The 15,443-nt window shown below is 39.0% G+C and overlaps 1 protein-coding gene across 3 annotated transcripts in view; it reads left to right on the forward strand.

Annotated features, from left to right (window-relative positions):
- Eif2s1 (eukaryotic translation initiation factor 2 subunit alpha) overlaps positions 1-15,443 on the forward strand; it is a 28,350-nt gene that overhangs the window by 12,194 nt on the left and 713 nt on the right. Inside the window, exons 3-8 of one of the 3 annotated variants that reach the window (XM_036205620.1) lie at positions 294-373; positions 2,724-2,875; positions 5,928-6,034; positions 7,537-7,634; positions 9,516-9,659; positions 14,953-15,373. In XM_036205620.1, the coding sequence (XP_036061513.1) occupies positions 294-373; positions 2,724-2,875; positions 5,928-6,034; positions 7,537-7,634; positions 9,516-9,659; positions 14,953-14,961 (590 nt within the window). In that variant the 3' untranslated portion in view covers positions 14,962-15,373. Of the gene's footprint in view, positions 1-293; positions 374-2,723; positions 2,876-5,927; positions 6,035-7,536; positions 7,635-9,515; positions 9,660-11,298; positions 11,850-14,952; positions 15,374-15,443 lie in introns of those variants that run through there. The other 2 variants (XM_036205618.1, XM_036205619.1) reach the window with 2 other exon arrangements.

Raw genomic sequence — 15,443 nt, forward strand, 5'->3', positions numbered from 1 at the left:
CAATAGCCTCTTAATCATAGTAATTCTCAACTATCTGGATACTTAGGGAGAGGCATTTAAGTACATTTCAATTAAATAATTGAAAATTATTCCTTCCAAAATAATAACTACCCTATGATAAAAATGTTTCTGACATTTTATCTAAATTTCTCATCTTATAGCAGTATTTTGTCATTATGGTTTTAATGGGGATAGTTGTGAGCTTCTCATCAGATACATTTGCTTATAAAATTATTTCTAATCATATGTTTATACTTCAACAAATAAAATTTATTTAAAATATTTTCATACAGGATATATTGATTTGTCAAAAAGAAGAGTTTCTCCAGAGGAAGCAATCAAATGTGAAGACAAATTCACAAAATCCAAAACTGTGAGTTGATTCTCTTAAGATTGATTTATTTTATATATATGAGTATTTTGCCTACATGCATGTGTGTGCACTTTGGCTGTCTGTGTCTGATACTCGAGGTCAGAAGAGGGTATCAGATACTCTGGAACTGGAGTTGTAAATAGTTGTAAGTGCTGAGAGTTGAACCGAGGTCTTCTACAAGACCAGCAGTGCTGCCAACTAAGCAGTCTTTCCAGCTCCTAGATCTGTTTTTAATGACATTGTTTATGGTTTCTTTGCTTTTTAGCAATGCTTTGTTCTTTCCTCCTGTGTGTGTTTCTATCCTCAAAATAAAATACCAAGACAATGTTTGAATAAAAAGTTTTGATTTTGGTTAATACAGTATCATAGTTTGACACCTGAAAAGCAGGCCTCCAGGTACACCTCTGAGGGAATGCCTTGGTTAAGGTTAATTCATGTGGGAAGATCTGTCTTATTTGTGAGTGGGACCATTTCCTGGCGGGGGATCCTGGCCTATATGAAGTAGGGAGGGAAGCTAGGCACTAGTATGTATGCATGCATTGATTCATACTCTACTGTTGACTGCTAATATGACCAGTTTTCTCAGACTTCCCTGCCTGAACTGTAACCTGGTATTGTAAGCCAAGTAAACCTCTCTCCCTTATATTACCTTTGTTAGTGGATTTTATCCTGGCAACAGAAAAGAAACTAAGATGCCCAGTAAAATAAATAAAGATCTCTAGTCCATCAGACCATGATCCAGATTTCTCCTTTCATTTTATGTGTTTGCACATCTGAAGCATGTAAGAGAAATGCTGCTTTTTTTTTTTTTTTTAAACCTCTTTTCAGTAAGACTTGTCATTCAGAACTAACCCCTTTGGCATTACATGACTACATATTAGAAATGCAGAATTTCAAGTCAGGTATAGTGGTACATACCTTTATTCCCAACATTTGAAATCAGCATAGGAATTTGTGGTCAGCTTGATCTACACAGTACCATTGTGTCTCAAAAAGAGAGACTAGGGTTGTAGTTGAGAGGTAAGAGCATTTACTTAGGATGGAGAAGGCTCTGGGTTTGATTCTTTATATTGTCAAAGAAATAAAGGTGTAGCCAGGCAGTGGTAGTATACGCCTTTAATCCCAACGCTCAGAAGACAGAGGTAGGCTGATCTCTGTGAGTTCCGGGGCCAGCCTGGTCTACAAAGTATTTTCCAGTACAGCCTCCAAAGCTACACAGAGAAACCCTGTCTCAAAAAACCAAAAAGAAAAAAGAAAAAAAAAGGAAGGAAGAAAAGGAAAAGAAAAGAAAGAAAGAAAGATGTTACCTTGGTCCTGTTTGTAAAGCACTGCTCTAGGAAATTTGCATGTTTCTGGTCTCATTAGGACACTGTCAAATTGAGTATTTGTCTGGAACAGTGTTGTACCTATAGTCCTACCTACACGAGAAGCTAAGGCAGAAGTTTTGCTTCAGCCTAGTCTGGGCAATATAGCAAGCCTATATTTCATAAAACAACAGCATAAACAAGCGTATGTTCCCAGGCTGATAAAATGAAACAAGCAGTATAGGACCCTTTCTTAGTCAATTTTGAAGTGAAGTATGAACTTTTTTATTACATTTGTTTGTTTGTTTGTTTTGATGTTTGTTTGTGTGTACCATGGTACACATGTAGAGGTTAGAGGACACTTGTTGGGACCAGGTCTCTGCTTCTACCATGTTGGTTCTGGGGATTAGACTCTAGTCATCCCTCTTAACATGTTTCACTTCAAAACTGACTAAGAAAGGGTCCTATACTGCTCATTTCATTTTATCAGCCTGGGAACATACTCTTGTTTATGCTGTTGTTTTAGGAGATATAGGCATCTCTACCCACTCACTGAGCCATCTTCCTAGCTTGTGAAATAGCTTCTTAGATATTTTTCTCTAAATTTGTATTTTCTGGGGAGATTAATGGGTAAGTAAATAGAAGATTAGTTATGATAACAGCAAAGGCAATATTAAAATCTCAATTGGTTCTAAGCTCTCCTAACAGTTTTCTCCTTATAACAGTGTAGTTTTTGTATATACTCGATCTATGCAAGAGCTCTCTTAGTAAGGAAAGATACTAAGTGCTGTGTTGTAAGTGGAACAAATTCAGAGATGTTAATTTGATTAAATGCCCCAAGATGTGTCATATTTCTACTTGTTATACTCACTTCAGTTAATTATTATGAAGTAGTCAATATTTCTTTATGGAGAAAAAACTTACAGTTAGAGATGCTATTGTTCAGGTATTACTGAAGTAAAATTACATTTTCTGCCAAAATATGACAGTGCCTCTTCTTCGGCTCTCTAATTTTCAAATTATTGAGTTCTTCATTTTGTACCTAGGTTTATAGCATTCTTCGCCATGTTGCTGAGGTTCTAGAATATACCAAGGATGAGCAACTGGAAAGCCTGTTCCAGAGGACTGCCTGGGTCTTTGATGACAAGTACAAGAAACCTGGATATGGTGCTTACGATGCCTTTAAGCATGCAGTCTCGTAAGAACACCTTGATTCTGCCTTTATGTCTCGCTGCTAAGTATTAACACACAGGCTGATTACCCAGCATCTAGTATATTAGGTCCTTGTCAAAGTTAGCTTTAAAAATACTTCAGTATAGAAGGCCTGTGATGTGGGCCTGTCCTGTCTGGTCCAGTACAGTTTTCATATGCCGTATTTACTTGGTTTCATTTCACACTACTTCCTTGTAAATTTTCATTTCCAAGTCATTGTCTGGATGATTTCAGGACCAATGTGGACGTCTCATCCAAAATAATACAGCCTCTTGCTTAGTGCAGTGTTTGGACCTTCATCCCATGCCACATTAACTCACCTTCCATGTGTCCTCACAATGGACATTTTAAACTAGGTTTGCTTTGCCTTTAAAAAACTGTAGTTCAGAGATTTCTGGTCTTTCACCAGGGTCCTACAGTATTTCTTCTTAAATTCTTGCCTATTGTGCTCTGGTTCCAAACCTGGTTTTCTCTGTGTCTGTGGCCCTTCCTTTCCTGGCTGTCAGCTCACACGCGATCTCCATGAGATAGCATTTCAGTTACTTTGCTGCCAGTAGTAGGGCTTTTGCTCGATTTCTCCTTCTCTTATATCCAGTCCTCAGTTAATAACTCCCAACTTCCCTGCAATTGTAGATCACTGACTACTGCTAGAAAAAGTAGTCATTTGATGTCTGTGTGTTCAGGGTCTCAGCTCAGCTGTGTCTTCATTGCCGCCCCACATCTCTGCCCTTGGCCAGTCCCTCTCACCATTTTTATGGTAGCTGTTTTAGAGTTTCTCGGTGTTCTTTCTCAGAAACCCTCCTAGTCACTCAACTCTTGGTGGTCTTCTCTCTACCCATCTCCTTCCAGACCATTTGAACACATCATTGCTCCTGTGCTCCTCGGCTTCCTGCCTTTTCAGCTCAGACCAGCCCTACAGCCTACTAACCCTGAAAGCTCCTTTGCTTGGATCTTCAGCCTTTTTCTTTATTAATTTCTGCCTTTATCCTAAAAATATTCTAGTTTTCTCCTTGTGTCATAATTGAAGAAACTGAGGCATAAGTCAATTTGTTCAAGGTCACACATTCCAAAGTTTGTGTCACCAGTATTTAAGCCCAGGCATATTGTCTCCATCCAGCTCTTGTACTGTTCACTCTTCAGTGCTATTAAATTATCTCATCTATCTTTTGCCTATGGGCTTCTACCTTTTTTTGTTTTTGTTTTTCAAGACAGGGTTTCTTTGTGTAGCTTTGCACCTTTCCTGGAACTCACTTGGTAGCCCAGGCTAGCCTCGAACTCACAGCGTGTACCGCCACCAACACCCAGCTGGACTTTTACCTTTCTATATACCTTTCTTTGCTTCTTACTCCATGGCTGGCTATGTAGCTAGGTGGCTGGCCCCTGGGGTCCTCCTTTCCTTCCTCGCTCCTTGATCTCCCAGATTTCTCCTTCTATTTATTCTCTCTACCTGCCAGCCCCATTTATTCTTTCTCCTGACTTGCTATTGGCCATTCAGCTCTTTATTAGAACAATCAGATGTTTTAGACAGGCAAAGTAGCACAGCTTCACAGTTAAACAAATGCATAAAAGAATAAGTACAACATGTCTTTGCATTATTAAACAAATGTTCCACAGCATAAACAAATGAAACACATCTTCAGCTAATATTCCACAGCACAAGATTTTGCAAGTTTATAAAATACAAGAAGAATAAGTTGTATATGTTAAACTTTAATCCATTGTTCTATCTCTCAAGTGGCATTTTGCCTTATAAAGTTGAGTAAGATTTTTCCATATTGAAGATGTACCTACTTCCTCATAATCTGTGTATCATTTTATTTTAGGACTATGCACTCTATGTTCCTCTATTAAGAGATTTAATTTCTCCTTTTTGTCCCATTTTTGAAACAGTATTGTGAGAAAATGAATGTATATTTACCTTTGAAGGTTTCTAGATTTATAAATATGTACAAACATATTTACATCTGTTTGGTTTTGCCAAATTACACTCCAAATTGGTTCTATAGTTTATGTTCCCTTGGCGACTATATAAGTAAATATTGCTATTTTCCCTCATCTTCACCATCATTTGGTATATATGTCAGATTCTTTTTCTTTTTGCCATAATTCATTTGCATGTTCCTGCTTATTGATGAAGTCAACAGCTTTGTATGTTTATTGATTGTATATGTCAGGCTGTGTTTACCATCGTGTGAGAATGTAGATATCGCTTTTGGTTTGTCTTGTTACTTTGTGCAAGCTAAATGAAAAGTCCCTATATACAGATTCTGTTACTTTTCATTAAGTCCCCATGTTTGGATGCTTGCTCACATTAGACCGTTTTGCATATTATAACTTTCTGTGACATTCTGCTTCTGCTTGTTAGGGTCTGCTGTTCTTCTAATTACCCTTATGGGGTAGTGGTAGTGGAATGGGGTGTCAAGACAGGAGTGCTGGGATTAAAGGCATGCACCACCACCGCCCAGCTCTTTTATTCTTTCTCTCTTCCATTTATTACCAGTGTTAGCTAAACCCTTACCTGATGATCCAGATCTTAGACACTTGGGAGGATCAGATGAAATGCTGATTTCTGCATGAAGTCCTTCCCAGCCTCACTAACTGGCAGTATACCTTCCTGTCCCGCTGCCAAAATGTTTCCAAGCTAGGTTCTAAGTCCTTGAAATAGTTCTAATAACACAGAAATGCTTAATTACAATAGAAGGTCAGATTCATATTGAAAGATATTAAATTGCTTATTTTAGCCAGATTTTGTTTTAATAATCAGTTGAGTATTTTCTGTTTGTCATGTACTAAGTGCTTTACCTGCATTCTTTCATTTAATACAGCAGTTCTGTGAGACGCTGTTCATCCTCAATTTACACATTTCAAAGACAAAGGAACACATAGTTAAAATTGTCTGCAAAATCAAGATTTCAACTTCCATGCTGAAACTCATGCTTTAATTGTTATTTGTAGTATTCTATAGTCGTGTGTTTGGTTTCACAGTTATTAGTAATATTACCTTGACATTTCTTGTTTTGTTTGGTTTTTTTTCTCAGAGATCCATCTATCTTGGATAGTTTAGATTTGAATGAAAATGAACGAGAAGTACTCATTAATAATATCAATAGGCGTTTGACCCCACAAGCTGTCAAAATTCGAGCAGGTAAATGGCTTCTAAATGACTTTAACTGTTTTACGTGCCTAAACAAGCTGTTAAGTAATAAGACTTACCAAAATATGTGTTGCCATATCAACAACTACAAATTCTTCCTAAATATTTTTCTTTTATAACAACAGTTGTAAGGTTTTGTTTGGTTTGAGTTTGGTTTTTTTGTTTGTTTGGTTGGTTTTTTGGTTTTTGGGAGTGAGTGGGGTGTTTGTTTATTGACTGCTTTTGGGTTTTGTTTTGGGTCTTAAAATCAGACTAGGGCTTAATACATGCTGGGTAAGTACTCCACCAGTCTCATATCCATAGCCCAAGAAATTACTTCTACAAAAGCTAAGGAGTTGGGGATTTAGCTCAGTGGTAGAGTGCTTGCTTAGCAAGTGCAAGGCCCTGGGTTCGATCCTCAGCTCAAAAACAAAAAGGAAAAAGCATAAAATATATTGGCACAAATGAAAATAGTCCTGGAAGTTCAAGTAACCTTAATTTAGCCTTTTAACAAAAAGAACTAATATTTTGCCTTGACGTACAACTTAAAATATTTCAACAGGACAGTGATATCCTTCCATGCCTCCATATTGACGTTATGTCAATCATCTGGAATATTTTCAGGCACTCTTCCTGTATAGATACTTTACAAGATCATGTGTCTAAGGCAGTAATTCTTAATCTGTGGGTCACGACCCCTCTGGTGGGTTGAGTGATTCTTTCACAGGGTTCAAATATCAGATATCCTGCATATCAGATGTTTATGATTCATGACAGTAACAAAATTACAATTATAAAGTAGGAACAAAATTTTGTGGTTGGAGGTCACAACATGAGGAGCTGTATTAAAGGGTTGCAAGGTTAGGAAAATTGAGACCCACTGGTCAAAAGGATAGAGGTATAAAAATCAGGGTGGAGCACATTCTTAGCATTTGTGAAGCCCCCAGTGAAAGTGCATAGACGTTAACATTTCCTCTTGGGAAACGTACAGATTTTATTAATTTTTCACAATTACAAAAATATATACTTACCCATATATACAGGTGTTCTAAAAGATTTGCTGGCTCAGCAAGTAAAGCTATTTGCCAGCAAGCCCGGCAACCTGAGTTGAAACCCGGGACCTACATAGTAGAAAGAGAGGACCCATACACACATGTTATCCTCTCAGACCTCCACACGACTGTGTGTGCATCTGTACACACACGATAATTAAGTGTAATAACGTAAAAAGAATTGCCGGGCCAGATGAGTTGCAGTTTCCAAATAGTTCTAGACATTTTGCTGTCACAGTGTTTGATAAATATCTTTGTCTTTTGTAAAATGATCCTGCCTCAGTTTCCCTAGCTGAGATCACAGGGGTATGACCACATACCTAGCCATAGTCAGATATTTTTAGCTGTGAAAATATATTTAAATGTCATAAGTATTTATACTAGTATAGCTTCAACATCTCTGGTTCTTATATCTTTCCTTATGGTCATTACTGATGCTATTTTTAATTTTTATAATTTTAGATATTGAAGTAGCTTGCTATGGTTATGAGGGAATTGATGCTGTAAAAGAAGCCCTGAGAGCGGGTTTGAATTGTTCTACAGAAACTATGCCCATTAAGGTAAGATGCATTTTATCCCACCCTGTTCATCAGAACCTTGCAGTTGACCTGTGTGCCGGCATTTGAATCCAGGGCCACTGAGTTATATTCCCAATCTCTTCTTTTCTTTCTTCTTTTCCCTCTTTCCTTCCTTCCTTCCTTCCTTCCTTCCTTCCTTCCTTTGTTCTTTCTTTCTTTGTCTTAAGCTGGTCTTACTGGATAGGAAATTACAGCGCAGCAATAAAGTGCTAGCCTGGTATATTCAGTGCCCAGAGTTTAATTTTCAACACCATATATATAGATAGATACAGATATAGCATGGGGATTGGAGAACTACCCCAGAGGTTAAGAGCTACTGCTCCTGCAAAAGATCTGAGTTGAGTTCCAGCCCTAAAGAATCTGACACGTCGGGTACACACACACACACACATTAGACACAGACACAGAATTTAAAGTTGTTGTTTTTTGTTTAATATAAACTGGGATTTTGCCTATTGTCTGTGTGAGGTGTCAGATCCCCTGGAACTGGAGTTACAGACAGTTATAAACTACCATGTGGTGCTGGGAATTGAACCTGGGTCCTTTGGAAGAGTGGCCAGTGCTCTTAACCACTGAGCCACCTCTCCAGCCCCAACAGACACGTAAGTTAAAAAACGGGGGTGGGGGGTTGCAGAAACCTGTCATACCTCATTTTTGAAATCTTTATTCCCCCTCTCAGAGATGACTAGTCTCTTGGTGATGTTTCTGGTCAATTTGCAACTATGGCTTTTGTTGGTACTACGATGACAGTGAATGGGGATGGGTTCCTATTGTAAGTGGACCAGCAGTATTAAATCTTCTTTACAGTAAGGAGTTGCAGTTCCCAAATTGTTTATAGCACCTTGAGAAGGGTAATATTTCCTCAGCAACATACATTCTGCTTTGATGAAGTTTCCTTAACTGGATAGTCGTTACTCAGAATTTCTTTGTTTAAGATTTATTTATTGCCAAGCATGGTAGCACACACCTTTACTCCTAGTACTTGGGAAGCAGATCTCTGAGTTCAATGCCAGCCTCATCTACATAATGTGAGACTTTGTCTTGAAAGGGGGAGAAAATATTTATTATTTTTATTTTATATGTGTTTGCATGCCTAGTGCCCACAGAGACCAGAAGAGGGCATCAGATCTTCTAGGACTGAAGTTATAGATAGTAGTGGGTCACTGTGTGGATGCTGAGAACCGAACTGGGACCCTCTGCAAGAGTAACAAGTGCTTTTAACTGCTGAACCATCTTTCCAACCCCAATTACCCATCATTCTGATGATAGCCACCCACAACACTCAATAGTTATAATTCTTCATATTCAGTATTGCAATGAACTATTTCTATGAACTTGATTAGATCGTTGTAGCAATGGTCTGTTGCTGTATATGACGGTTGGTGTTAGTTTACAGTTTGACAGATTTAAAATCCATCTGGGCATGTCTGTGCAGGGTTGGCTTAATTATGTCAGTTGAGGTACCCTGTCCCACCCACTGTGGATGACCCCATTCTCTGAATGGGATCATGGACTGTATAAATGGAGAGGGAACTGAAGAGCTGGGTGCATGCATTCGTTTCTGTCTTCTAACTTCAGACATAGCATGACTAACTGCTTCAGATTCCCACTGCCTTGACTTTCCAACATGATGGACTGTGCCTTAAATTATGAGCTAAAATAAATCCTTTCTCCCATACATTGCTTTTGTTAGAGTATTTTTTATCAACTCAATGAGAAAAAATAAGAGACTGTATTAATAAACTGATCTGGAAAACTGGGAGGCAAGTTGAGATAATTCCTTCATGTAGCAAATGACTAAAACAATTCTTGAATGTCCTGGGTATGTATATTCATCACTTTATTTCTGTCTTTCTCCTTTAGATTAACCTGATAGCTCCACCCCGGTATGTGATGACAACGACAACCCTGGAGAGAACAGAAGGCCTCTCTGTTCTCAATCAGGCCATGGCAGTCATCAAAGAGAAGATCGAGGAGAAGAGGGGTGTGTTCAATGTGCAGATGAAGGTGAGATCAGTGGCTTAGTTTCCACCTTGTTCTTAATGCTTTGGTTTTTTGCTTTTGATACAGGATCCCTTGTAGTCCAGGCTGTCTCTAGCTCACTTTGTAGTTGGAGGCTAGCCTTGCACTCCCTGATGACTGCCTATATATTTAATTTTCTTTTTAAGTGTGTGTGCCCAGGTGTTTGGACCCATGGGTGCACCTAGGAAGGTCAGAGGTCAGTGTCAGACATCCGCTATGCTGTTTGTTTGTTTGTTTGTTTGTTTGTTTGTTTATTTTTGTGGTTTTTTGAGACAGGGTTTCTCTGTAGCTTTGGAGGCTGTCCTGGAACTCGCTTTGTAGACCAGGCTGGCCTCGAACTCACAGAGATCCACCTGCCTCTGCCTCCCAAGTGCTGGGATTACAGGCATGCGCCACCAACGCCTGGCCACTATGCTGTTTAGTGAGACTCACTGAACCTGAAGCTCAGGATCCATCTGTCTTCACTCTCCTAGCCCGAGGTTACAGATACACAACACTGTGTCCAGCTTTTTGTGTGGCTGCTAGGGTTTGAACATCAGCCCTCATGCTTGTGCAGGAAGCCCTTTACCCGCTTAGCTACCTTTTAAGCCTCTTGGTGCTTTTTTAAATGTCAGATGTGAGGCCAGCAGAATGGCTCAGTAGGTAAAAGGCCCTTGCTGCCAAGCCTGATGACCTGAATTTGGTCTCCAGGACCCAAATGTTAGAAGAAGGAAACTAATTCCCAGAAGTTGTCTTCTCAACTTCAAAAGCACACCATGGCCTGCATTCCCGCGCACATAAATAAGTAAAGGCGTTCTTGTTGTTGTATCAGATGAGTTGAATATAGTGGTTTGTGCCTGTAATCTTCAGCACTTGGGAAACTGAGACCAGGATGATTGCCTAAAGTTCAATGCCAACCTTGTCAACATACTGAAGCTACCTGCCCAGTCAGATATAGTTGGAAATAAAAAAGAATTAAGTATAAAGTCATCATTGATACAGAGTATTCCTAAAAGGGGTTTTCTTGGAAATAAGAACTATTAGCATTAGACTGTCATATAGTTGGACAGACATTTGAGTCAGTGGTATTAAGGTTTTTCCCCTCAGGGAGAAAAACAGACAATGAAAAATTTGCTAGGCATAGTGACGCAAACCTAATTTCAGCACTGGGAGGCAGAGGCAGGAGGAGGCCTCATCTATATAAGGAGGCCCTGTCTCAAACAGTAATCTTGTCTCCCCTCATCTCAGTATAAACAGAACCTGATTTCCATCTGCTATTTATCTGTGTGTCTAGAATGAATCCTTCTCTGAGGAAGAATAATAATTTATCTTGAGCCCAGAATATGCATTTTTTTTAAAAACAGGACAGTGGTAGTTCTCTGTTGTGATCACTGAATTCATGTTTTCAGTTTAGCTTATTGAAATGACAGAAAGTACTATTCCACTGGAGTGTACACTCTTTCCTTGTACCATCTTGTCTTGTGCTTTAACTTTGAGCTAATAGAACTTATTCACTGGTGAGTCAACAAGGGTATGATTGACTTAGTGGAAATGAAAGTTAAATTTTAAACACTGGCCAGTAAGACGATTGAAATCCAATCTGCTCTGCTGTGTATCTCATTTTGAAATGATGCCTCTTCCACAGCCCAAGGTGGTCACAGATACAGATGAGACTGAACTTGCAAGGCAGCTGGAACGGCTTGAGAGAGAAAATGCAGAAGTAGATGGAGATGATGATGCAGAAGAAATGGAGGCCTAGCTTTGTGGAAATCAGTCCACAAGACTAGCCTTGTGGAAATCAGTCCAATTTAAGGAATATGATGCAGCCTTCCTGGCTGTAAACCCTAGACTTGAAAGTTTTCCAGTATTGAAAACTTCAAAGCTGAATATTTTTATTTCCAAGTATTTAAGTATTCAACACAAGAATCTAAAAGCCCTCCCTCATGTCAGCTGTTTTCACATAAATGCTCTAACACCTCACACATTTTTAAGGGAGTGGCTTGATTTGACCAGAGACCAATCTTAAAGAGCAGTCCTAAAATGGGGCTTGCAGTTTCCATTTCTGATGTCTCTGGATTGGCACTCTTATGATTCAGTGCCCCCATGAGATTTACCAGGGGCGCCCAACATAAACAGTCCAAGCTTTCTATATAAAATGTATTCAAGAAAATTCCAATAAATTTCTGGGATATTTAACTGTAGGCTTCTTCCTTCTTGTCACCAGTTAAAGCCAGTCTGAACATTCAGACCCTGATTATCTTTCTATGTGAGAAGTAAAGGGCAAGTAATCAAGTGACCTTTGCAATGAACTTCAAAAAGAAAATTAAGTAAAGCAGTTGAAATTTAACATGGTGAGTTTGGTCCCAAGTAGAGGAAAATGTTGATATCAACTAAAGAATTAGGTGGCTGCTAACCTGTTTGAGACCAGTGACAACCTGTGTGAGAAGTCATCACACCTGTTCCCTTTGGTACATACTAAACTACTTACCTTAAAGTTATAATGCTAAGTGTTTTGTAGAGTGCTGCTGCTTTGATGTAGTTTCTTTAAACAGCATCACCCAACCGAAGGGGACATTTTCCTCTTTATCTGCTAGGTGCTACCTACATCTTTTTATATATACCAGGATCTGATTTAACACAAACTTTTTTTAATGTTCCTATTTTTACCTTCACAGACTAGTTAACTTTAAAGGTTGACATGCAAAACAAGTTTCACAAGTAACACGTGAAGTTACAGCTACAGTAGTCAAATGTAGAATATCTTTTAGTTTGGCATACTTGTGTTAGGATACTTGCACTATTTATTATCTGTAGGCAAACTTAAAAACCTAGTCAATCTAGGACTAGACCGAAGAGTAAGGAAGGGTTCTAGAGTTGGATGCGGTAGCATGATTATGAATCTAGTACTTGGAAAGCTGAGGTGGAAAGATTTTTTGAGCCCAGAATTGTTGATCAGTGTGGGCAACCATTGCAGACCTGTGTCTCAAAAGGATTGGAAATTAATGTTGGGGAGACACTTTGCCACTTATGAAAGTTTGTCCCTTTGTTCAACATAGTAGTCTATTAGCCTTTTAATCTAATGATCTAACCTCAGGTAACTCATTTCCAAGGAATTGTGCTTGCCAGTGGGCTTACCATGTTGCTGGTGTTATTTTCATTGCTACTTTGAAACTATAAGTTTGCTTCTGTTATGAATCATAATGAAAATATTTATGGTTTTCGACGGCCTTGGGTAACCCCCATGAAAGAGTCATTTGACCCCTAAAGGCATCACAATCCACAGGTTGAGAACCTCTGCTCTAAAAGCATCAAGAAACAAGTTTAGGGCCAAGTATGGTAATGTTCACCTTTAATCCCAGCAGAGATTAAACTCAGGCCGATCTCTGAGTTGAAGGCCTGGCTGGTCTATATATCAAGTTACAGGCTATCCAAGACTGCATAGTAAGACCCTGTCACCAAAAAAAAAGAAAAAAAAATTCAAGTTTATAAAACAGCATGGAGGTATATTATCAAAGCTTCAGTGGCAAGTATAATCCCAGCTGTTTCAGAGACACAGGAGTACTACAAATTAAAGACCAGTTTGGGCAACTGCTCTAATGATTTAGGAATATAGTTGAGTTAGCCTAGTGTGTGCCTAGCATAACAAGACCCTGGGATCAATCCCCATTACCATGGAAGAAAAGATGCATTATCAAATATAGCAATTGCCCTTTTCCTGAGAATTGTTTACTGAAATTTTTTATTTAAAAAAACAAAATTTAAGCCAGGCATGGTCTTCTACAGAGCAAGTTCTAGAACAGAAGGCTACACAGAGAAACTCTGTCTCAAAACCAAAAAATTAAAAGTACATGGGCTCCATGATGATTTTGATCCCATCTGGGCTCTTTGGCTAGGTCCTAGAATTGTGTAAAATGGTGATCCTAGCCAGAGAAGAGGTCAGTCCTTCTCTAGCACCATGATGAATGAACGAAGATACGTGAGTCCTAGAATACTCACCCAGCCATGGGACACTGAACAGAATGGACAACGAAGAACAACTTACCATATCTTGATTTTCCCACCAAAGCTTTTACATGAAAAATACTAACCGTTCTGTTTTCCCTCATCTGTCTCTGATTACATTCATATAGTCATTAATCAATACAACAAAATGAGCAATATTGAAGCTTTCTACATTAGTCAGTTGAAACTGACTAAAAAGAAACTAAACATTGAAACTGTTTTTATATCAGTTTTATGGTCAAAAATACCTTCTCATGAGTATGTTCAAGTTTTGGGGTTTTTTTGGGAGATGTTCAAGGTTTTGTTTTGTTTTGTTTTGCTTTTCGAGACAGGGTTTCTCTGTAGCTTTGCGCCTTTCCTGGAACTCGCTTTGGAGACCAGGCTGGCCTCGAACTCACAGAGATCCGCCTGCCTCTGCCTCCCGAGTGCTGGGATTAAAGGTGTGCGCCACCAACGCCTGGCGATGTTCAAGTTCTTAATGAGCTGTGGAGATGTGCCAATTTCTGCACCATTGAGTAGAAGTTACCATTCAGCTGTATACACCAGCCATCTGTATCCTAGGTTGTTTTTTAGTCTTTTTGTTTGTTTGTTTTTTTGGTCTTTGTTTTTGTTTTGCATCAAGAACAATTAACGTGAGTAGGGATGAAAGAAGTTGTATACCTTGCCAGCTTTACTGCTGTGTCTGGAGCTGACATTACCTGTTTCAGAACCCTTGGAAATCCTTGTCTCACCCGTAGGCATGGGAGGTAGGGCTGTGTTAGTTTGGAAGCAGAAAGCTATCAGAAATGCAGCTTAATTCAGATAAGCACCTGTCAATATCCTAAAAGCAATTCTGGGTCCATTCAACCTGGAAAGACGCCAAAGGAAAGAACTGGTGCTTGAAAAGGCAGTCTCTTACAAAGTAAGGATAAAGGAAAACATGCTCTTGGGATTCCTGACTATTCAGGGTCAGGGATTCCAGACACTAAGAGGAAATCTATTTTAAGAAGTTTTTACTTAGGCACTTTAGAAATGTCCATTCCCCTTAAATGTAAGTTATGTATTTTATCAGAGTCCAAGCCATTGTCCTTGGCAAGAATGCTAGCCATAACTTGTGCCAGATCACTGTATAAACTTAATAAAAATGTTTATAAAAACACTGTATGATACAGACTTTTCACTTCCAAATGGGGAAGTTCACTTATTTCAGTTAATGTTCATTTTCAGGTCAGTCTATGCCTTGATTTAACTTCTACCAATTGTATCTAAATGTCCATTTTGTATAGAAAAGCTGTATTTCTGCTTTTTTTTTTTCCAGTGTCTGTGACAAATTTCTTCAGGAGAGTCTGTGACCTGTGTGACTTGTGATATTTGCTGTCTTTCTCTGCAAAGCAAACAGTATCTTTTGAACAGTTAGCAGTTTGCCAGCATCCCCACTTCAAAGTGAGATGTCATCCTAGTGACAGGTCACCTGAGGTTTTCCCATAATTTTCTGTAATACATAGGGCCTTAGAGGGAGTAAACCTGTGGGGACATAAAACTGCACAAGAACTATAAGACACGCCAATTTTTTATTAATTCCAGAAATGTGAGTTGTTGAATCGCTTAAGACTAGAGTATTCAATATAGCAAAGCCCAGGTTAGTGTTCCAACAAAGGGATACATACATACTACTATGGTCCCCAAAGCCAGATGTGTGTGTGTGTGGATGTGTGTGGTTTTTCCAGACAGGGTTTCTCTGTGTATCCCTGGCTGTCCTGGAACTCACTCTGTAGACCAGGCTGGTCTTGAACTCACAGAGATCCACCT

Source organism: Onychomys torridus, chromosome 14, assembly GCF_903995425.1.
Source record: "Onychomys torridus chromosome 14, mOncTor1.1, whole genome shotgun sequence".
NCBI lineage: Eukaryota > Metazoa > Chordata > Mammalia > Rodentia > Cricetidae > Onychomys > Onychomys torridus.